At 41.6% G+C, this 24,997-nt stretch overlaps 1 protein-coding gene across 1 annotated transcript in view; it reads left to right on the forward strand.

The window, feature by feature from the left end:
• COL4A5 (collagen type IV alpha 5 chain) overlaps window positions 1–24,997 on the forward strand; it is a 231,967-nt gene that overhangs the window by 196,857 nt on the left and 10,113 nt on the right. The window contains exons 42-48 of the mRNA XM_073641114.1: window positions 17,747–17,880; window positions 19,670–19,742; window positions 20,159–20,230; window positions 21,410–21,529; window positions 21,826–21,924; window positions 22,024–22,236; window positions 22,437–22,614. Of these exons, the coding sequence (XP_073497215.1) occupies window positions 17,747–17,880; window positions 19,670–19,742; window positions 20,159–20,230; window positions 21,410–21,529; window positions 21,826–21,924; window positions 22,024–22,236; window positions 22,437–22,614 (889 nt within the window). The remainder of the gene's footprint in view (window positions 1–17,746; window positions 17,881–19,669; window positions 19,743–20,158; window positions 20,231–21,409; window positions 21,530–21,825; window positions 21,925–22,023; window positions 22,237–22,436; window positions 22,615–24,997) is intronic.

Consider the following 24,997-nt stretch of genomic DNA (forward strand, 5'->3'; position numbering starts at 1 on the left):
GCAGTTGCAAAAACCATCAAGCGCTACAAAAAACTGGCTCACATGAGGACCGTCCCAGGAAAGGAAGACCAAGAGTAACCTCTGCTTCTGAGGATAAGTTTATCCGAGACACCAGCCTCAGAAATCGCAGGTTAACAGCAGCTCAGATTAGAGACCAGGTCAATGCCACACAGAGTTCTAGCAGCAGACACATCTCTTCAACAACTGTTAAGAGGAGACTTTGTGCAGCAGGCCTTCATGGTAAAATAGCTGCTAGGAAACCACTGCTAAGGACAGGCAACAAGCAGAAGAGACTTGTTTGGGCTAAAGAACACAAGGAATGGCCATTAGACCAGTGGAAATCTGTGCTTTGGTCTGATGAGTCCAAATTTGAGATCTTTGGTTCCAACCACCGTGTCTTTGTGCGACGCAGAAAAGGTGAACGGATGGATTTTACATGCCTGGTTCCCACCGTGAAGCATGGAGGAGGAGGTGTGATGGTGTGGGGGTGCTTTGCTGGTGACACTGTTGGGGATTTATTCAAAATTGAAGGCATACTGAACCAGCATGGCTACCACAGCATCTTGCAGCGGCATGCTATTCCATCCGGTTTGCGTTTAGTTGGACCATCATTTATTTTTCAACAGGACAATGACCCCAAACACACCTCCAGGCTGTGTAAGGGCTATTTGACCAAGAAGGAGAGTGATGGGGTGCTACGCCAGATGACCTGGCCTCCACAGTCACCAGACCTGAACCCAATCGAGATGGTTTGGGGTGAGCTGGACCGCAGAGTGATGGCAAAAGGGCCAACAAGTGCTAAGCATCTCTGGGAACTCCTTCAAGATTGTTGGAAGACCATTTCCGGTGACTACCTCTTGAAGCTCATCAAGAGAATGCCAAGAGTGTGCAAAGCAGTCATCAAAGCAAAAGGTGGCTACTTTGAAGAACCTAGAATATAAGACATATTTTCAGTTGTTTCACACTTTTTTGTTAAGTATATAATTCCACATGTGTTAATTCATAGTTTTGATGCCTTCAGTGTGAATGTACAATTTTCATAGTCATGAAAATACAGAAAAATCTTTAAATGAGAAGGTGTGTCCAAACTTTTGGTCTGTACTGTGTGTATGTGTATATATATATATATATATATATATATATTATATTTTTTTTTTTTTTTTTAGATCTATGTATTCAGAAATGCTTGCATTCTCCATTCAGTACTGAAATACATAAATACTACATTTTTATAAATACTTGCATTCTCAATGAAATAACAACTCTGGAGCATCTAGTCTTAGAAAAATGCATTGTGACGTTCCCCTGTTATTACTCATGGAAATGTATTAAAAGTGTTTTCCAACTATTCCAAAAATTGTGCCAAGAGGAGGAAAATTACATAAAATAAGAAAGGACACATCACATTAAGTGCTGAAATAGTGGCAATATTATCTGATAAATAATTGTAAGTCCCTTGAATAAACTGACAACTAGGTGTTACTCTTCTCATTTTACTACACACTTGGTATGTATCAAAATGTAGCATTGGGTATGGACTCATTCTACAGACAAGGGAAATAGTACCGCACAGTTGTCAATTTGCTCTTACATTTCCAAGAGGAGGTATAGAGGAACGGCAGCACATAAAGTGCTAAGAAACGGTTACGATGAGACTTTGTTATTTTATTGTAAATACAAAATATTTCGCCAAAGGGACATGTCAGGAGAAGTCGTCTATTAAGGGCTTCTAGAGGGCAATTAATTTTAATGACCTATATTACCAACTACTAGGAGTATAAGTATTTTTTGGAACATCAGACCCAACATGACCCCTGGGCTGAGTGCTGTAGCCGTGTCAGGGTCTGATACGGCTCTGAGCCGTGTGATGGCTTCTTTGTATTTTGATAAATGAATACAGAAAGCCTAAGACTTTTCTTCATGCCACCTACTTCTGACATGTGACTGAGAAAGAACTGTATGTTCTTTTGGAATTATAGGTCACCCTGGAAATATCACATCTGCACAGAGAAATGGGTATCCTGCCATGGCCATTCCCTGTTCAGAGATGTCTGGGCTTCTGTAATTGCTATAATTAGGTTGTGCAAATTACTAAGTTAATGCAATTATAAGGCACAGTTCATCTTGTAGGGAACAGTACGTGATTTTCTCGGAAAATCAACTTCATTGACACTGGAAATCTGAGAAAGGAGGCAGCCATATACTGGTCTGACCTGACTGGAAATTCAGAGAAACACCCACAAGTGCAAAAATATCAGATTATCAATGGCAAATACCTTATTTGCATTAAATTATACATGAAGGAATTCCGATTTGCTCATCCAGCTCCATAATTACTGGTTTGCATTTCAACACTGGTCATTCAGGGGGATCCCTGTATTTTACATATGACTACAATAAGTAACTGAATATATGAAGTTATGATGGGGCGTTGTGTACATGTGACTAGCCCATGCCGCTTCATCTGTACATATGGATGTATGCATTGCTTTCTATGGATTTTTATCATGAGGGTAGAGCAAGCTGAGTAGACAAGTTACAAAAAATATTCTTCTACAGCAGCGGTCCCTGACCTTTCTTACTTTAAAGTGAATCTGTTACCAGGTTTTTGCTACCTCATTTGAGAACAGCATAATGTAGGAAGAGACCCTGATTCCAACGATGTATCACTTAATTTACTGGGTGCAGCAATTGGGACACAGAGTTTTTAGATGTAACGTGAAGCAGAGCTGAGAAAGCTAACCCCGCCCCACCAGTCTCTGTGTACATTGTCTATTGACAGTGAGCTGCTGATCACAGGAGGGGTGTGGTCAGTTAGCAGTCATGGGATTTGAAGTCCGGCCATTTATAATTTCCTGGTGATAAAACCGTCATTGTAAGTAAACAGCACACACTTTGACAAGTGACACATCCCTGAATTCTGTATTTCAGCCTCTCTCCTGCTGTCTTCAGATTACATAGCAAAAACTTTGACAGATTCCCTTTAAGAGCCACATTCAGCTCTGAGAGATAGCCACAAGTTACATCTAGCATCCCCTACATGTGTGATACCCATAGCCCACCATTACCAGTGTAATGGCAGTTAAACACCTAAACAAAATATTAAATGAGGGGCCTAATAGACAGAGCCAACCATAAGAAAAAAGCCCCCTAAAAATAACTTTTAATAATTTAATCTAAAAAGGACTGAAACAGTCCATAGACAAACAACAATGATACTCCTAATAGGACATCAAAATTAGGTAATACACCGACAAGGAGGGAATACAGTTTAATCATGTCCCTATTTTATCCCTAATTCCTCTCCCTTCCTAGCAGCCGAGGTTGGCACCCTAATTTGTACTTTGTGGCGCCCCCGCTCCACGTCGGTGTCCCTTAATGTCCCTACAAAAACCCTTATCTTAATATTAACAAAACCACAATGGTGAAAAAGGGTAGAAAAAAGTGAACGTATAAGTAAAGAAGCCGATAATCCTTATTAGATGATTATAGAAGGCCAAATCTATATAGTAGGGTATATATCAGTGCTCAAGGACTTAGGAACAAAATCTTTGTCTTATCATAGCTAGATCAATCAGTTTATAGCCAGATCAATCAATCAGCCAGCCTATAGACACATACTCCACATTGGCTACCTAGCCATGTACCCAAAAGGCTCTGACATCAAATCCCACCCAAATGAATATATGTAGCACAGTACTAAATCAACACAAGTACATATTCTTTGTTACTTCACTGCACCAAATGGGACTCTGGCACTGGTACCACATAAATAGGCATCACATCTTTAACATAATGTTAAGTCACCACAATTCAGAATGTACCCAACATTTTCAACCTTTTCAGACAATTAGAAATGATAATCAATCATAAATATTCATAAGTAAGTAGAGAATGACACTTATCATTAGTAGTCCCTAGTCCCCCTAGTTTCCACCAGGGTTCATCAGGGGACCTGGGGAGGACGTCAATCCCTCTCCCCAGATTGAAAAATCACCATCTGGAGGCCTGTTCTTCATAGCTGTTTGCTAGACCTGGTGCTAATGGGCCAAGCTGTCAGACAGCCGTGAGTCACACATCATGGGTCCACAAAGGACCTGTGGCTCCCGAGCTTAAGGTTGGAGACCCCTGCTCTACAGTCATGGACCTCAAGCTCGGGTAGTTTGAGCACACATTTAATCTGTTACTTTAGCCATATTTTCTGTATCAAGTCCTGCTTACAACACTGATCTAATAAGCAGCTATTTGCATGGGTTCTGACCTCCCTTCAGTGTGTATAATTCCTATATGGCAATGACTTGGCATACTATGACAGTGTCAGACAGTGTCACACATTACGATGTAGCCTCACATATCATTTGTCATGACTAAGTATGGGCGCTGTCGTTCAGCAGAAGCTAAGGTGTTGAAACTTGCTGATACCCATGATGGGTTAATTCTTGATGACGTTTCGATATACTGTCTTATAATGTGTTAGATTGTTCATCATGAATAAGTGATAACGTTTACTGTACTAATGAGCAATATGGTAGAGAGCGATGTAATCTGCCTGTATGATCACTTACATTATTTATTAACCTTTTTATGATTTTGTGCCATACATGAGAAGCATTTCCATAAAGTTGTGAAATCCGGAACATAAATAATGTACATTTTATATGGTTTGTTCTGATACTAGAGGATGGGCAAAATCTCATAATGCATGTATTATTCTCAGAGTGAGAACAGCACAACACCCCAATCTACAAAAATATATAATATTCTAATGTACATGGCACAAACTGTACAACTGGTAATTCCATATTTATACAGCTGCATGCACACTTCATATCATAGCCCTAGTGCAGCAAACACATAATTCCTTCAGATCACCTTCCAGCCAGGTGGCTTTATGTCTGAAATCTAGTACCTTTGTATAGAAGAAGACATAGGTGTCTAGTAACGTAAATGAGAGGGCTGTTACAGGGATTGCAATATTATATTGTCTCATAGGTGACCTAGTCTATACTTTAAGGAGAATATGTCAGCAGGTTTTTGCTACCAAACCTAAAAGCAGCATGATGTAGGGGCAGAGACCATGATTCTAGAGATGTATCACTTAGTGGGCTGATTGCTGTAGTTGTTCTAAAATAACTGTTGTATCAGCAGGAGATAATTACTAGAGGACTATTAAACCTGCTGCTGTGTTGTTCAACCCTGCACCCGCCACTGATTGGCAGCTTTCTACCTATGCACAGTGTAAACAGAAAGTTGCCAATCAGTGGTGTGGGTGGGGTTATACAGCTCAGCATTCAGAGAACTGCTAGATCTGCAACAGAGAAAACAGATTTTAATCAAAACTGCAGTAAGCAGCCCAGTAAGTGACCTCTCTTGCATCAGGATCTATGTCACTAAATTATGCAGGTTCCCTTAAAAGGAGATCCTAGCTTATCAAGATCATGGATATTTACCTTATGTGTGCATTAAGACAAATGAGATGTATCTGTCATCAGACTATGCTGCATTCAGATAGACTGACTTCTGATGTTAAAGAGAATCTGCCCAAACTGGGGGCAGCATGAATCAGAGCCTGACTGATTGATCGTGGACAGGTATAGTTTTCATGGAAAATCTCTGGCATTTCAGAGAAAATATACTTTAGGGATCTGACCAGGAAACATAGCTGGTAATGAGACTAGTCCAGTGCTGCAACTGGCCAGCTTCTGTCTGTGCCACTCCAGGTGATTGACATAGCGACAGACCTGTCAATAACCTGCATTGGCTCCTGGATATTTAAAATATATTTTCTCTGCAACGTTTTTCAGAGAAAGACCTATCTGGCTGCCATCTTGCAGCCAACCTCTGATTGATTCATGCTGCCCGCAGTTTGGGTAGCAGGAATCAGGTGACAGGTTCCCTTTAAATGACCGCCAACCAGCTGAATGAAAGCTGGTCGCATAATGACCTGTTTAGATAGGCTGACTGCGCTTCCACAGGCACAGAACAATTGTTAATACGCTTGTCCTGTGCGGATAGGACATTACGTTCTCGGTAGCACATAGCCTGTTTTCACAGGATGACGTCCCACTGACAATGAAACGAGTGAGAGTTTGTTTGTTCATTAAGTGTTTGAACCGTCTGATAATTGGAAAGTGAGCGTTCATAGGAAATCTCTTTCTCAATTATTGGTCTGTTTAAATAAGACCTTCTCTTAGACAGGACTATGGTAACTTTTGGCTAGTAAGAAGCAATGAGAGTGGACACCCAATTTGTGAGTCAGGGGTATTAATAAGGGGAGTGCTCCTTCTGGTCCCCTGAGCACTAGTTGTACAGTGCCTACAAGTAGTATTCAACCCCCTGCAGATTTAGTTGGTTGACACATGCGGAATTAACTTGGCATTGTGACATTTGTACTGTAGATCAGCCTGGAAGTGGGAAATGCACTGCAGCAAATTTTTATTTTTTTTTTATTTTTTTAAAAACGTAAAAAGTTAATTCAGAGTGTCATTTATTATTCAACCCCTCAAACCACAAGAATTCTGTTTGGTCCCCCTAAAGTATTAAGAAGTAGTTCAGGCACCAAGAATAATGAGCTTCACATGTGTGGATTAAAGATCTCTTTTGCCAGCCTTTTCTGACTATTTAAGACCCTCCCCAAACTTGTGAACAGCACTCAGACATGGTCAACATGGGAAAGACAAAGGAGCATTCCAAGGCCATCAGAGACAAGATCGTGGAGGGTCACAAGGCTGGTAAGGGGTACAAAACCCTTTCCAAGGAGTTGGGCCTACCTGTCTCCACTGTTGGGAGCATCATCCGTAAGTGGAAGGCTTATGGAACTACTCTTAGCCTTCCACGGCCTGGACAGCCTTTGAAAGTGTCCTCCCGTGCCGAGGCCAGGCTTGTCCGAAGAGTCAAGGCTAACCCAAGGACAACAAGGAAGGAGCTCCGGGAAGATCTCATGGCAGTGGGGACATTGGTTTCAGTCAATACCATAAGTAACGTACTCCACCGCAATGGTCTCTGTTCCAGACGAGCCTGTATGGTACCTTTACTTTCAAAGCGTCATGTCAAGGCTCGTCTACAGTTTGCTCATGATCACTTGGAGGACTCTGAGACAGACTGGTTCAAGGTTCTATGGTCTGATGAGACCAAGATCGAGATCTTTGGTGCCAACCACACACGTGACGTTTGGAGACTGGATGGCACTGCATACGACCCCAAGAATACCATCCCTACAGTCAAGCATGGTGGTGGCAGCATCATGCTGTGGGGCTGTTTCTCAGCCAAGGGGCCTGGCCATCTGGTCCGCATCCATGGGAAGATGGATAGCACGGCCTACCTGGAGATTTTGGCCAAGAACCTCCGCTCCTCCATCAAGGATCTTAAGATGGGTCGTAATTTCATCTTCCAACAAGACAATGACCCAAAGAATACAGCCAAGAAAACCAAGGCCTGGTTCAAGATTGAAAAAGTCAAGGTGTTGGAGTGGCCTAGTCAGTCTCCTGACCTTAACCCAATTGAAAACTTGTGGAAGGAGCTCAAGAATAAAGTCCACATGAGACACCCAAAGAACCTAGATAACTTGGAGAAGATCTGCATGGAGGAGTGGGCCAAGATAACTCCACAGACCTGTGCCGGCCTGATCAGGTCTTATAAAAGACGATTATTAGCTGTAATTGCAAACAAGGGTTATTCCACAAAATATTAAACATAGGGGTTGTATAATAATTGACCCACACTTTTATGTTTAAAATTTAATAAAATTCAACTGAGCAACATAACTTTTTGGTTTGTAAGATTTATGCTTCTGTTCATAAAACCTACTCTCGTTTGCAGTTTGAAGGCTCTAACTTATTTGCATCTTATCTAACCAGCTAAATCTGCAGGAGGTTGAATACTACTTGTAGGCACTGTATATCTGCACAAAGCTCAGCCCATCAGCCACTGAGAAGACAAGGGGAAGAGGTGGGAGAGCACTCTCCTCACCAATACACTCGACTCTATATAGCCAGTAATTCCTAGTAGCCGAATGCAACAATATGTTGTGTGCCATTTTATCTAATAGTAGAGCAGACATGGCCATAACGCAGGACATCAAAGTCCAATGATAATCTGCTTTCATTGAAATTATACTTGAAATAAAGCCCTGACTTTCCTGGAAATAAGCAGAGGACAGATCCTACAATTGACTTCCCTGTTATTAATGATCACAATGTATCGGTGTCGTGTTGTTCACAGCAGTGGATGATACAATTTACCAATCCATCGCTATAAAGCAGAATCCACGATTGTACAGTGTAGTACTAGATGGATTCAGTCATTCTGTGCTGTGAACACATGAGTACGGTTTTATAATACATTTTGTCCTATTATATGTATATTATTTGTGTTTTAAATGTGAATTTATATAAAAAAATAATTAATTTTGGATGGGAAAAAGACTCTCTAACCTTCTTGTTTCCTTGCCCAAGACACACCAGGTTCCCCTAAATCCATATGGTACGCCAGCAGTTTAAGCTCTGTCCACATCAAGCTCAGTGTATTTTTTAGGTTTACATGCTGGGAAAATCTCTCATAGTACATGCTGGGTGTATTCATAGACTTCTTTATCTAAAAAGAGTTTATTATACAATGCCTTTTTTTATTCTGTATTGGAATGCATAGATATAAGTGCATCCTACATATTCACAATATAAGGTTATCCTGCATAAAAATCAACACCATGCTGCATATAGTTGCATATGACTTGGATATTTATCTGGTGTTTAAAATGGGAGATTTCCAAGGTGTATAAATTGGGAATACAAACTATCGTGATGTGAACAGAGCCTAAGCTGGTTGCTGTGAACAAGGCACTAAAGCTCATCTCTGTGCATGATTAGATGGGATCAGTAGGGCTTGCTGTACATACAACTTGGGCAGCACACCTCACATTTAGGTATCCTGGTAGAAGAAGATTTGGAGGGTTCATCTGATCCCAAGCTTAAAGGGTTTGTCCACTTTCAAAAAAGTTTATCCTACAAGCACATTTAGTATTAAAAACATTTTTGACCTTCCGGGTCGAGCACTAAGTCTCCATCACTTTTCCAGGTGTCTGTTGTTGTCTGCAGTGCTGAAGTCACGTCAACAGCACTGCAGCCAATCAGTAAGAGCTCAGCGACTCTGAGCGGCTTCCACCGTCTACTTCGGTAGAGCCGCTAAGCCCACTGCACTGATTAGCTGCAACTCTGTAAATGTGATATCAGGACCGCACACAATAACAGACACCAGGAGCTGTGGCGGAAACTCAGCGCTGGACCTTGGGGAGGGGGCGAGTAAACAAAGTTTGCTTTTTTTTTTTTACTACTAAGAGAACTTATAGGAAAAAGCTTTCCTAAAATGGGACAACCGCTTTTACGATGCAGAATATCTTTAGCTAAACAGACGAAATAAAGCCTCCTTATTCTGTTTTGTGTATGTATATTTGCTATAATTTACTGTGATAATATACAAAATGATGAATGTTACTGTTTTATTACAATAATATGTAATTCATCTAGATATAAAATTGCATTGGGCTCACATTAAATGTCCTAAAGGTCCTCAGTGGTGCATTATAATATTCTAGAGGCAGAAGTAGAAAAGCCTATCACTTCACTTCTGAACTCCAGCACCCATTGCAGATATCCAGTTTGTTGCTAACTAAGAACAATGGGCGCTGCTGCTCAAAAAGATCTGAAGTGACAAGGTTGACCTAGTTCTGCCGTAGCGGTGGCATAAGTATATATTATATAAAAGATCTTTGGGTCACTAGCTAAGTATATCATGGAACCCTGCTTCTATTGTATTCTGACCATACATATAATGTATTATAAACTATTCACTGACACAGTGGTTATTGAATTGACCTTATTAATGTATTACTGAAGGAGCAGACACAATGTAATGCATCCATTATTCATGTCATGTTGTCCAGAGTGCATGGTGACATTGGTCGCGGCTGTCGCTGTTGTCAGTATCGCCGGTATTTGCAGATAAAATAGATAAGAAGGGAATAAGAAGTTTTCACTTTGTTCTGTTTGATCTTTGAGGATCAGAATCAATAAAATAGTCCTTAAATAGGACCTAAAAAAGGGTTATAATATGAATTAAAAGTGAAAAAACTAACATAAAAAGCTCATTGTCCAATATAGACCAGAGAGTTCCTGATGTAGCCCCCTGGTGTGAGCACATGCGACTCAGCATAAGGTGGCAGCGGTGCTGTTTTTGTGCTCCTTGCAGTTTATATAACTAGTGGTGTGTAGCTGTTTCGTAGCCTTCCCTCTTTTTCTATCGATCCCTTTCCTACTTGTTTGCTGTGGCTATTTCCCATTTTTCTTTAAAGCTAATCTGTCATCTGATTCATGATGCCCTAACTACGGACAGCATGAATCGAATCCTGGCTGAGCTATTTCACTGAGGTATATTGTTTTCTGAAAACACTCCAGCGTATCTGAGAACATATACTTAAAGATCCGGCCAGGGAGCATATCCAGAGACGAGACAAATCCAGTGGCCGTCCCGGCTTTTCCTAGCACTGCTGCAGGTGATTGACCTATGTGCAGGAACAGGCCTGTCAGTCACCTCTAGAAGCGCTCAGAATAGCCGGCTAGGGGCAGCACTGGACTAGTCATGTCACTGATTGTAGTCTCTGGCCAGATCTTTAAAGTATATTTTCTCTGAAAGACCAAGCCATTTCATAAAAAAAAGTATATCTGACTGCAACCATGCAGCTAGGCTCTAATTCTTGTAGCCTGAAGTTTGGACAGCAAGAACCAGATGGCAGGTTATATAGTTAGGGCAGGTGCAGATGACCGTATCATCGGTCCAAGTGTGATCCGACAAAACATTGGATCACACTCGGACTAATGTTACTCTATGGGGCCATGCATGTTAAATTCTTTCCTTGTACAGAGTCTATCCAAGGAAAAAATCGCTGCATGATCTAGTTTGATCCGATATTTGAATCGCACTTAGCCATGCAAGTCAATGAGTGTATGGGAAACATCGGACTGCACTTGGATGACATCTGAGTGCAGTCCGATTTCCATGGACTGACACAATGGAGAAGATGGAGACATTTTTTTTTCTCTATCTTTTCCTGATCCAAGAGAATCTGATCAAACTGTCAGAGTGTCAGCATAGTGTGATCAGAGTGTCAGTTGCATAATCGGCCCGATTCTCTCAGATGAGAGAATATACGGTCTTCTGCACCTAGCCTCGAAGGGGTTGGTTGTCTGTGCAAATTAAAACTTTACCCAGGGAATGGGATGTGTAAAAAATAACAAACTCAGTCATACTCTAGACCCAAACATATAAATCAACAGTGTCTAGCTAAGTGTACAACATGCAATAAATGTAGCATTGGAGGAAATTCGATTCATACCATTGCGCAAGGCCTCATTCAGACATCAGTTTTTTGACGTACAAGAAAAAGAGTTTCATCAGAGTTTGGTCAGAGTTTCTTTAATATTTTTCACAGATGAGAAAAAAAAGTTTCTCCACCTTCTCTTATCTATGAGTCAGTGAAAAATGGACAGCACACAGATAGCATCCAGGTACTGTTCGATTTTTTTCATGGCCCTATAAACTTTAAAGTATGATCTGACACTCGGATGAATATTGGACGTGTCAGCAATTTTGCATGGACTACTCGGTTCGCAAAAAATCACTGACATGTGAATAGCCCCATAGACTGTTTTAGGCACAAGTACTATCCATGACAAATACGGATAGCATTCGTACATGAAAAACAGACGTGTGAATAAGTCCTTATGCCACGTGTAACAAAGCTTCGACTTCAAGAGTATCTTCACACATGGTGGACACTGTAGATTTTTTTCTTTGATTTGCAAGTGGATAATTTAAAGTGTATTGCTGTCACAACAAACTACATACAATTTTACCCGATCTCATCCACACACTGTGGAAAAATTCTGCAGAAAAATTAATATCTTTGGCAGATGTGCATCAAAATCAGCAACTAATTCACACGTAACACATACCGATTTTGTTGCTGATTTGACGTGAATTTACCACAGATCTGCAGTAAAATGTGAATGTATCCTAAATCTAATACCGCTACCTACATCTGCGTAGACGCACTTCTCAATACTATGGAGAAATGCATTACATTACTGTTTCCTCATTCCACACCTTCCATTTTATGGGCTGAAAATCCAATTAAAATGTCAGTTTTGTTTTCCGCACCGGATGCCTTCCCTGAGGTCTGCTCATTCATTTTCCCATGAAAGAAGGATTTTTTTTATTTTTACTTCTGAGTTTATTCATAATTCACACTGGTGTCAGTGAATGGCTTATATCCGTGTTGCATCAGACGTCAATGAATTAAGCGTGCCTGTATAGTCAACATGCTAAATGCGTTTCTTATTATTGAAATAACCTTGTATTTTCTGCCTGATGTTGAAAATAATGGATGTTTATTGTGCATGAAAACCTCGTGTTTGGTGATGACTTTTCTATGTACTGTGTATTAACCGGTGATTTTGTTTTGTGTTGTGTGACCTTTCTAACACCGAACACTGGGCATTGGTGATCCTCTCCCAGGTCCTCAAGGTTAGATCTTAACATGCGCCATTTTCTTTTATTGCATGTCATTTATATATGAAATATTCGCTCTCTGTGGATGTACAATGTGAAATCAGACATCTTCTGTATACCTTCATAGGGAACAGCCGGATCTGGAGTTGTTCTGAAGTGAACTAGTTCTTTATCTTAAGTTTTCCTGCGGTCTTGGTCACGCTGACTTACGTTAACTTTTGTCTCACTGAAATGATACGTCTCCAGCCTGTATTCCACATAAGTGATATAATTTACTCCCTCGAGTTGGTAAAAGCCTATTCCACAGATTCTGAATTGCAGGATAGAAAATGTCACGTTTAGAATGTAAGTAAGGAGGCAAAGACCGGCGCGGGAGAGTGGGAAAGATGCAGCTATTAAAATGATATTTTCAATTACAAATCATTCTCTTAGCATTTAGAAATCACAACTATGTTCCCATATCTGATAGATTATGATATAATATAACATTAAAGGGGTTGTCATGACTCAACATTCTCTTTTTGTTAGAAGGGTCCTCCGAAAATTAACTTTCAGTTGACTGCTGCAATTAGCAGGGAAACCTAACACTAAGGAGCCTCCAAAGGGGAAATTAAAGTGTTATTCCCATTAAAGTAAGTTATCCCTCATTCTTAGGAAAGAAGATAACTTACTGATCACTTATGAGACCCCCAATAATCCCGATGTCGGAGCTCTGGGACCCGAGAACTGCAGAGCTCCATCTTGAATAGCGCAGAGGAGCAAATGCTCAATCCCGACTTCATACATTATCTATGGCAGGGGTCCTCAAACTTTTTAAACAGGGGGCCAGTTCACGGTCCCTCAGACCATTGGAGGGCCGGAATATAGTTTTTAAAAAAAACTATGAACAAATTACTATGCACACTGCACATATCTTATTTTGTAGTTAAAAAAACAATACAGGAACAAATACAATATTTAAAATGAAGAACAAGTAAAGTTAAATCAACCGGTATTTCAATAGGTAGGTAACTGTACCCAATAGGCAGCATAGGTCCCCAATAGGCAGGTAAATGTACCCAATAGGCAGCATCGGTCCTCAATAGGCAGGTAGATATCCCCAATAGGCAGGTAAATGTCCCCAATAGGGAGGTAAATATCCCCAATAGGCAGCATAGGTCCCCAATAGGCAGGTAAATGTACCCAATAGGCAACATAGGTCCCCAATAGGCAGGTAAATGTCCCCAATAGGCAGGTAAATATCCCCAATAGGCAGGTAAATATCCCCAATAGGCAGCATAGGTCCTCAATAGGCAGGTAGATATCCCCAATAGGCAGGTAAATATCCCCAATAGGCAGCATAGGTCCCCAATAGGCAGGTAAATGTACCCAATAGGCAACACAGGTCCCCAATAGGCAGGTAAATGTCCCCAATAGGCAGGTAAATATCCCCAATAGGCAGGTAAATATCCCCAATAGGCAGCATAGGTCCTCAATGGGCAGGTAAATGTTCCCAATAGGCAGGCTGTTTCCCCCTTATAATGCCATATGGAGGCTGTTCCACCCCTTATAATGCCCCATGCAGGCTGTTCCCCCCTTATAATGCCCCATGCTGGATGCCACCCCCCATACAATGCCCCATGCAGCATGTCACCCCCCCCATATAATGCCCCATGCAGCATGTCACCCCCCTCATATTATGCCCCATGCAGCATGTCACCCCCCCATATTATGCCCCATGCAGGATGTCCCTTTCCCCCCATATAATGCCCCATGCAGGATGTCCCTTTCCCCCCCATATAATGCCCCATGCAGGATGTCACCCCCTATATAATGCCCCATGCAGGATGTCACCCCCCATATAATGCCCCATGCAGGATATCACTCCCCTGTCTTTATAATGCCCCATGCAGCATGTCACTCCCCCCATATAATGCCACATGCAGCATGTCACCCCCCCCATATAATGCCCCATGCAGGATGTCACCCCCATATAATGCCCCATGCAGGATGTCACCCCCCCATATTATACCCCTTGCAGGATGTCACCCCCCCCCCCCCCCCATATAATGACCTATGCCTCCATACATTAAAAAAAAAAAAAAAATCCAATACTCACCTCACGTCTCACTTGCTGCCACTGCTCTACTCTGGTCTGGACTCCAGCGTCGCGGCGGTGTCGTCCCGCTCTGCGCTGCCTGTGACGGCACTCGGGAGGGTGCGGTGTAAAGACGTCACCACACCCTCTGACCTGAGACGTCACAGGGAGCGCAGAGCAGGAAGACAGCGGATCTGCAGAGGCACGGGGAGAGGTAAGTATCCGCCTGCTGAGGCCCTGAGCAAGCGGGGGGAAGGGCGGGCAATGGCACCGCTCTCCTCTCCTCCGCCCATAGCCCGGCAGGCTGGATAAAAGTCCTCCGCGGGCCGCATGTGGCCCGCGGGCCGTAGTTTGAGGACCCCTGATCTATGGGATTGATGGAAATAGCTGTGTACTGTACTTGGCTTTCTCTGACAGTCCCATAGAGAATGAATATAGTAGGGGTTGAGCATGTGCATCTCCTCTCCATTCAAGGCCTATTTCACAGTATCCAGAGTCCCATTCTTGAGGCCACTTGGGGTCCCAATGGTTGGATCAATAATTTATCCCCTTTCATAACTTACTATCTTGGGAGTAACCCTTTGATTAAAATGAGCAGTATGTAGTAGTTAAAGGACTTTCCATGTATCCACTTTTGTCAATAGATGGGGGTCATAAATTATTGACCCCTTCCCTTAGCTCTATTACTTCCCTATTTGAAAATAGGCTTTCTAAACCGACAAGCTCTTCTTGTAGTTTCCCGTACCGTTCCATAATCTGTGGTCATTCATCCTCTTCCACATCCCACTTTAGTTATTCTGTCTGCATTAGTATTTCACATTGCCAAAATGCTAGTTGACCCTCTCACTAGGTAACCACCAATAAGGTCCATGTAGAAAAGTAGTTACAGGGAGTCTTCTTACATAGTTGGATGCCCCTTTGATGCCACAAAGACCCAGGTTCCTCTTTGGCTCCATCCACACCTGCGATTCTTATCTTATCGTTCTGCTCCGTCATAGGAACAGAATAATGAAACTAATGGAGTTCCATATCCGACATATGACAGACACTAGCGCTGCCCAACAGACCCCATAAACTATACTGGGGTCTATCAGGCTTCCGTCATGATGTTCCTCACTTTTCTTACAAAGCAGAGCAGCATGCTGCGCTATTCTGTCCAGTGTTTTTGGCTACAAACCGATTCTTCAACACGGATATTAACAGAACGTTACTCAGGTAACCTCAGAATAAAGAGAGGAAGACTTGAGACAGTGTTAGAAATGAGATTTAGATGTATGTTGGAAGTGCTGGAAAGTCTCAGGTAAGGCTGGGTTCACTGTTTGCAGCCCTGGCATATAATGCATCATAATGGCACAATTTGTAAATGTATTGGCAATGCCCTGTGGTTTTGTTGGTAAAACTGCATGAAGATATGCAGTAAAACACATCAATATGATCTTAACTGCGATGTGTGAAGCCAGCCATACAGGCTGATTAACAAATGTTGTATTTGTTATTAATTAGCATTTCTGGTTCCTGTAATTCAGTCACTGGTCATCAGGCTAATAAAGCCAATCAGCTATATTATTAAACTTTACAGGGCCGATTAAAGTTATATATTGGATATCAGCATTTTCAGTAAGCCAAATGAATCAGCTACTACATCAAGTACATGTTCACTTCATAACAATTTACATCTGGTATTGATTTCTTTTACTAATGAGACAAATATTCAGAAATCCTGGGTTCAAGGTGACATTGCACGGCTTGACAATAAATGGCTTGCTGTTTTTGATTTGTATACAGATGCTTGATATTTAAACTGTATAAATGCCCAATCTGATTAGTCCTCAATTGTCTGTAGCTTACTTCTGAATGGTAATTTATGCAGTACAAAAATGTATGATGAACATTCTTTGTGTAGTGGTTAATAAAATGAGGGAAAAAAATGAGTTCTGTTCCTAAAACCTGCACATAACAGTAACACTTTCTAGGTCGCGCTGACTTCCAGCACAATGGCCGTATTGTTCGGGGATTCAGCTTGATGCAGTTAAGCTATTCGGCATAGACCTGGAACCACGTAGAGCAATAGTCTGCACTACCTGAAAAGATCCTTAGCGTTTATTTCAGCACGCCGTGCAGCTTATTTGTTGTACATAGCATCATGGGTGACACATAAGGGGTGATTTTTTTCAAGCAGAAAATAGTAGCAAGTGGGAAATGATGGTGAGCAAAAACATACGGCCATGCAACTAGCACCAGCCATGGCAGTTCTCTTTAATATTATTCAGTATACAGTGATTCCCAATCTTTTAACTAAGAGCTAACCCCTGGGAATGGTTCCCCCTATGTCAACCCCATAAAGACTTGGCGTTCAACTAGGCAAAGTAATCCATACTTCTTGGCACATGGTTGTGGCAGAGATTAGTAGATTACTTCGCCTGCCTCACAACCAGCATTTTTTAGTAAAATTAGTTTGCCATCCCTATTGGAAGAGTGACAGCTTGTTTTTATCTGCCATCTTTGCAGGAATCTCTTACCAGGTTTTAAGGAGCATCAGGGACATGAATGGGAAATACATTTCTAACAGTATATCTTAAAGTGCTATTCCAGTCTATCCATTGGATAGTTGATAAGTGTTAGATTGGTGGTGTTCCCACCACTGAAAAACTTTTGAGGACGTCTGTCCCTAGTTCTCCTTTGAATCTCAATTGGTAAGTCTATGGTAGTGATGAAAATATCCGAGCGCTGTGCTCAGCTATCATTGTCACGACCATAAAAAATTAGTGGAGCAACAGTGTACATGACCGGCTGCTCCATTTTATTTCTTTCTGGACAAAGGAGAAACAGAGAAAAATGTGAGACCTAATTTCCGGTCCTGGCAATCGGTGGGTATTCCATGGGTGGGACCCACACTGATCTGACAATTATCAGAATTATCAGCTATGAACTGAATAAGTGAGAAATTTTGTAGAATTGAATACTCCTTTTACATCACATTTACATTAGGAAATCAATAGAATAAGAACACAAGGTATATTTAGTCTTGTATCATGTGTAAGTTACTAAATTGAACGATGCAAATTTGATTCTCACTCTTTCTTCCTAACTTTTATTTATGATACAAAGGTCCACCAGGCCCAGAAGGTCCTCGTGGCCCCCCTGGCAATGGAGGTTTCAAGGGTGATAGAGGTAATCCTGGCATCCCTGGACAACCTGGATTCCCTGGACCAAAAGGAGACTTGGGATCACCAGGAATACCGGTAAGCCTTACTGGATGCCTATATTAATATAGGTTTCACAATTTTCACTTAAAGAAACAAGATCATTCTGTTCATCATGAAACCTGATAAAATGTTCATCTTTATGTCATGTCTCCGCTCTCAGTTACCTACTATGAAATATATGCCATTATTAGCCATTGCATTCATTTTAATGGATGGTAGATCCCTGGTATATTCAGCATTGACGTAATTGGGACAATGTAACTTTTCTGTCTATAATTTCTAACATTACAACCTAATGGGACGACTGGTGGAACAAAAGTTCATTTGTTGTTTCCATTTAAGTTAAAAAAGAATGGAATTGAGGATAGGAATAATATTGGATGAATGACATTAAGTTGGACAGGAGGGTATGGCTTGCAATGCTTTCATTTCAGCCTATCAATGGACAATAACATGTATTTTTGGTCAATATTAAGTGAAACTGAAACCAGTGATATTTCTGAAAAAATCTAAAGACTGGGAGGCTCATAAAAAATTCAGCAAGAGCCCCTTGAGTATCAACAATATAAGCTGATGAAGGTTACGTAAAGGTTTATGTGTTTTTCATGGTTGAGGCCTAATGCCTGCCTATATACAGTACACATCACAGTTGCACTTGTCATGTATCCCCTTTGATGTGGTAGGACAAAGGCAGTGCTCCGGGAACAAGTTGGTGAAATGCTATAAACCCAGATAAGAATGTAAGAAAATAAGATTGTAGTAAAGCTTACATAGTAACATAGTAACATCGGTTGAATAAAGACCTAGGTCCATCAAGTTCAACCTTCCTCCCCCAATTGTACTCCCTACACTAACTTACTAACTAACTGGAACTAGGCCTCACAATGTATTATTACCATTTTTAGCTTTAGTATCCAAACTCCTCCACCATAATGAAATGAAGACCAAACATATTAGGTCTGCTCATCTCTAATTACGTGGGATGGAAGGTCTCTTCTATGATGAGAGGTTGGAGCAGTTGGGCTTGTTTAGCTTAGAAAAAAGACGTCTCAGAGTAGAACTCATTTATATGTATAAATATATGTGTGGTCAGTACAAAGGACTAGGACTTATTCCTTCCAAAGACCATACTAAGGACCAGGGGGCACTCATTAATGGTGGAAGAAATGCGATTGCAGCAGCTAAACAGGAAAGGGTTCTTTACAGTCAGAGCAGTCGGACTGTGGAATGCCGACCACAAGAGGTAGTGATGGCCGACATTATATTAGCATTTACAAAAGGGCTGGATGCTTGTCTCACAAAAAATGGCATAGTAGGTTGTGAATAATCTAGATATAGAGAATGCATAACTGGTGGAGAAAGGTTAAACTTGATAGTTACAAAAGCTTTTTCAACCTATATAACTGTTACACAGGAGGAGGGTCTTTAAAGAAAATGTTATTAATACGTTTATTGGGGGGGGGGGGGGATTAAACAATTGCATCTGGATGTACATCAAAACCATGTGAGCAAAAGTGGCCAGTCATGCACTGGTGTGTAAGGAGTGAAAAGACATGTTAGTGTCAGATGTGTAGACATTCCCATTTTGGTCATTTGTGTTATATCCACAAGAAGCAAGCGTGCTCGGTAATGTGTGGGATTACCATAGAAGCTAATAAAAACAGTTGTGCATGCATTGCATTGGAGAGTTGCACAGTTCCCTGTTGCCAAGTCGAATGCAAAATATATCCAGGATGCAAATACCCCTTTAATTACTTTTTTACAAGGTTAGGGGAAGGAAACTGAGCGCTAGAGGAATTTTACATCATTTTGTGCTTGTCTACAGGGTGATCCTGGAAGACCAGGTCTGAATGGAATGAAAGGTGATCAGGGTGTACCTGGTGTCCCAGGCTTCCCAGGTAAGATTAATGGGGGTTGCATGAGTATAGAGTCTCTGTCCCAGAGTATGCAGAGTTCACATATCATCATGGAAATATTTGGCCTCCCAGACAATGGACAGAGCCAAGCATGAGAGAACAGTGAAGATTAACTTCAACAATAAACTATATGATCCATATAATATGGCGGAATGTGATATTTTAATCCTCTGTGAGATCTTCATTTTATGTTATTTATACCGGTTGCCCTCCGGCGGCAGACAATGGTGGGTGCTGAGTTACATCACTCTCAGCCTTTCTGATACACAGCCGATTACAGCTGACAGAACTGTAAGATGAACATATTCCGCATATGCTGTCTAGACAAATGTTACAGCATTTCAACAAGTTAGGTGAAAGGCAAAGGACCAGTCCATAATCATGTTGTGTCTTTGCAGGTATGAAAGGGCCTAGCGGGCCTCCTGGTTTGGCAGGCTTTAAGGGTGACCCAGGCAGCCCAGGTCTTCAAGGTGAGAAGAATCTTCTCTGTATAATTTTTTCGTTTCAGGTTTTATAATATTTGTTATATGGATATACAACCTCCGAGTAACTCTGCTATTTGTAGGGACTGAAATAAAATGTGGACACACTGAAAAACCGACTTTAGCCCCCATAGAATTTAGATAGCTATCGACTGTTCGGTTGGCAGCCATTGACTGTTCGGTTGGCAGCCATCGACTGTTCGGTTGGCCGCCATCTCGGCCTTCTCTCTCATAGACAGGAGCGTTTGCTCTGCCTGTGTTCTCTATGAGAGAGCCGCTGCTGAATATCTCTTGTGGCGACATATCTCTTAGGCCTCACTTAGATGTCCATGTTGGACTTATACGTTGTGTCCGTTTTTTTTACGGATGCAACATGTACCCATTATGATCTATGGTGCTGTTCACATGTCCATTTATTTCCAGCAGCACGGATGAAAATGGCCAATAAAAGTCTATGGATTTGTGAAAAATACATACAGCACACAGATGGCATCCATGCACCATCCGTGTGCTGTCCGTATTTAAGATTGCAAAGTATAGGAGAAGCTTTGTAATGTATTTATTTGTTATCCATCCATGAAAAACTTTGATGACACTGATGGTAAAAACGGACACACTGATGACATACTGATGGTAAAAACAGACACACTGATGGTTAAAATGGACACACGGATGACACACTGATGGTAAATGCGTAGACTGATGGCACACTGGTGACACAAGGACCATTTTTTTCAGGTACGTGTTTAAACATGGACATGTGAATGAGGTCTTAGCGAACAAAAGTATCAGCAATCTGAAATGGGACATGATGGATATTTATCTTCCCAGACAATCATTTGTTGGGAGCCCTGATACAAATTACACTGTTGGCCAAACCCGTTGATATTGGAAGGTCCGCCTGATGTTAGTCTAATGTGTGTAGGGGCCTTTAGACAGGTTTGCATAAATGCCTCATTACCAAGCTTTTGCCACTGATTTATCAAAGTTTTAAACTGGCTTTGTTCGTTATGTGCAGTATTTCCCCAAACAGGCCTGTGCCGCACTGTGCATGGTGACTGCAGCGTTGCACAGACATGCATAATGTACATATGCCCTATAGGATAATCAGGATACCTCTCAAAGCAGCTCAAATTTTATATGCAAATTTTGCTCTTATACTAACAGGTTCTCCAGGATCACCTGGTCCAAAGGGCGAGATCAGGACTATACCAGGACCTCCTGGTCCACCTGGGCGCCCAGGAAGCAATGGACCTCCTGGACCACCAGGACCACCTGGATCACCAGGTAACTGATGCAAAGATTACATATGCAGATTATCAACCATTTATCATCACTTTACTAATTGGATTCAGGATTTGTGATTGGCAATCCTCATTGTTTCGATGGTTGTGTTTTCTGTCTATAACACAATAAGGCTTCATCTTTCTGTAAGATTTTTTAGCAGTTAGGAAACAAGCATGTTTACCTACCTTTTAGCATGTTATGCTGCATTATAATTTTAACTTAATTTTAGATTTCTGCTGTTAGTTTGTCACAAGTTGTTTTTTTTTTCATAAGTAATCTGCTTTGTCTTCTAAAAGGTTCACTAGGGTCTCCTGGTGATTCTGGCAGAGATGGGCTACCAGGATTTGAGGGACAGACAGGACGTAAAGGTGACCGGGGTGTACCAGGCCAGCCAGGTAAGTCCTATCCTGACTTTAGCGGTCCACAAATGAAATCTAAAAATACAGTCAAGATTACAGATGCAGAAAAAAATGTGTTTTCTTTAATGTAAAAAGGTTCAAGAGGAAACCAAGGTCCCCCTGGTCCAGATGGAGTCCAAGGCCCTCCTGGTGCACCGGGCTCAGGATCTGTAGCTCACGGATTCCTCATAACCCGCCATAGTCAAGCAACAGAATCACCAGCATGTCCTCAGGGTACCAGTAGGATATACGATGGATATTCTCTTCTTTATGTACAGGGGAACGAACGGGCACATGGCCAAGACTTGGGTAAGATGTGGTCACATGAAAACTTATTGTTGTAAACCATCTATCAAACACAGAAGTCTTTATAAAGCTAAATAATGGATGAAACTCACTTATTGCCTGATAGAAGGAGGGACAACAATAAGTCATACCAAAATGTTGAATGCAAACATGGCAAATTATGCTGTTGCTTAGAATTTAACTATTCGTCCATTTTATTTCAGGTACCGCTGGCAGCTGTCTCAGGCGGTTTAGCACAATGCCTTTCATGTTTTGCAATATCAATAATGTGTGCAATTTTGCATCAAGAAATGATTACTCCTACTGGCTTTCCACGCCGGAGCCAATGCCAATGAACATGGAGCCACTAAGGGGAAGAGACATTCAGCCATTTATAAGCCGGTGAGAAACCGTACATGATGTTACTTAACGGTGAAACAGGATAATGAGGACCCCATTACACATATCACAACTTTCCCATTATATAATTTTGTGCAGCTGGAAAATGGCAGCGATCACAGACTACTGCACAAAAACGTCCTCTTTAATGGCTAAGCAGCCATAAATACTACCACTGATTACCCCTGCAGTGCACGGTAAGGCCCCGTACTGCCTATGGATCAGCAATGCAAACAATGGATGGGCTCCATAATAACTGAGATGGCAGTGGTCCTGTAGGTAATCACATGGCGGCTTTATGAGGACATCTTCTTCTGCTTGTCCACTGGAAGCATACATGGCCGGCCCAGTAAAGGACAGAGTGAGGAATGGGGTCATGTGAATTCTTATTGCCACCACCTTTATTACTGTGTACATGGTGGTGCCAACATCCAGAGTTTATACCACTGATCTGTGGGCATTAGGTGGTTTTACCATGTAGCAGAGAGGGGTAAGTAATGGAAGAATATATGCAACTCCTAATCTAAAATTATAGTAGGCTTGATCAAGCTTTGCAAAGTATATGCTTTTAAAGTGTGTTCTATGGATGACCGATCCTCTCCAAAATCTGAGAACCTTGTTGATCATGAGAAAAAGTGTGACTGTGCCTGGGAATGGTGATTGGTGTGAGTCCTGGACTTGGATGCTCTATCCTAGAAAATCACCCCTTTAACACAAAATCACATAGAAGAAGGGTCCATGAGTACTGGGCTCCAGCACCAATGGGGAAATGTTAAAACATAACTTTTACTGTGCAATTAAAAACATGGTGAGAAAAAGCAAAAAGATAATAAAAAAGATTAAGGATCCATGAGCTTACATGTTTCAGGTTAGCAAATCTTATACATAGCTATTTTTCTTTCCCTGCAAAATCACATACATGTATGTGATTGTGTGGTTCTCGGGAGCTGAGCTCTCTCCACATGTGGCAGATGCTGGCCGTATTACATAACCGGCATCTGCGTCTAACAGGTGCTTCTGAAGATGAGCTCTGATCGCTGCAGTTACCCATTTAAACGCTGCTAACAATCTCTGGGCTACTCTGGAAGCTGGATACCTGCTGAAGGCCCCCGTCGCTGCCAATGTTGGTGCGCCTGTGAAACCTGTGCCACAGACAGAGACTTGAGATTTTTAATATATGCTGCAATACGGTCATATTGCTGTATACAATATCAAGAGATCAAACAATCGCAGGTTCAAATCCTCTAGGGGAAGTAAAAGAAATATACAGTGCATTGTGAAAGTATTTGGCCCCTTGAACTTTTCTACCTTTTGCCACATCAAACATAAAGATATAAAATTCTAATTTTTTAGGGAAGAATCAACAACAAGTGGGACACAATCATGAAGTCGAACGAAATTTATTGGATATTTTAAACTTTTTTAACAAATTAAAAACTGAAAAGTGGAGCGTGCAATATTATTCGGCCCCTTTACTTTCAGTGCAGCAAACTCACTCCAGAAGTTCAGTGAGGATCTCTGAATGATCCAGTGTTGTCCTAAATGACTGGTAATGATAAATAGAATCCACCTGTAGTCTCCGTATAAATGCACCTGCTCTGTGATAGTCTCAGGGTTCTGTTTCAAGTGCAGAGAGCATCATGAAGACCAAGGAACACACCAGGCAGGTCCAAGATACTGTTGTGGCGAAGTTTAAAGCCGGATTTGGATACAAAAAGATTTCCCAAGTTTTAAACATCTCAAGGAGCACTGTGCAAGCGATCATATTGAAATGGAAGGAGTATCAGACCTCTGCAAATCTACCAAGATCCGGCCATCCTTCTAAATCTCTCCCTTTCATCTCGAACAAGAAGAAGACTGATCAGAGATGCAGCCAAAAGGCCCATGATCACTCTGGATGAACTGCAGAGATCTACAGCTGAGGTGGGAGAGTCTGTCCATAGGACAACAATCAGTCGTCCACTGCACAAATCTGGCCTTTATGGAAGAGTGGCAAGAAGAAAGCCATTTCTCAAAGATATTCATAAAAAGTCTTGTTTGAAGTTTGCCACAAGCCACCTGGGAGACACACCAAACATGTGGAATAAGGTGCTCTAGTCAGATGAAACCAAAATCAAACTTTTTGGCCAGAATGCAAGACAATATGTTTTGCGTAAAAGCAACACAGCTCATCACCCTCAAAACACCATCCCCACTGTCAAACATGGTGGTTGCAGCATCATGGTTTGGGCCTGCTTTTCTTCAGCAGGGACAGGGAAGATGGTTAAAATTGATGGGAAGATGGACGGAGCCAAATACAGGACCATTCTGGAAGAAAACCTGTTGGAGTCTGCAAAAGACCTGAGACTGGGACGGAGATTTATCTTCCAACAAGACAATGATCCTA

The sequence above is a fragment of the Phyllobates terribilis genome, unplaced genomic scaffold (genome assembly GCF_046119375.1).
Source record: "Phyllobates terribilis strain yellow unplaced genomic scaffold, ASM4611937v1 Scaffold_7__3_contigs__length_470593459, whole genome shotgun sequence".
In the NCBI taxonomy this organism is placed as follows: Eukaryota; Metazoa; Chordata; class Amphibia; order Anura; family Dendrobatidae; genus Phyllobates; species Phyllobates terribilis.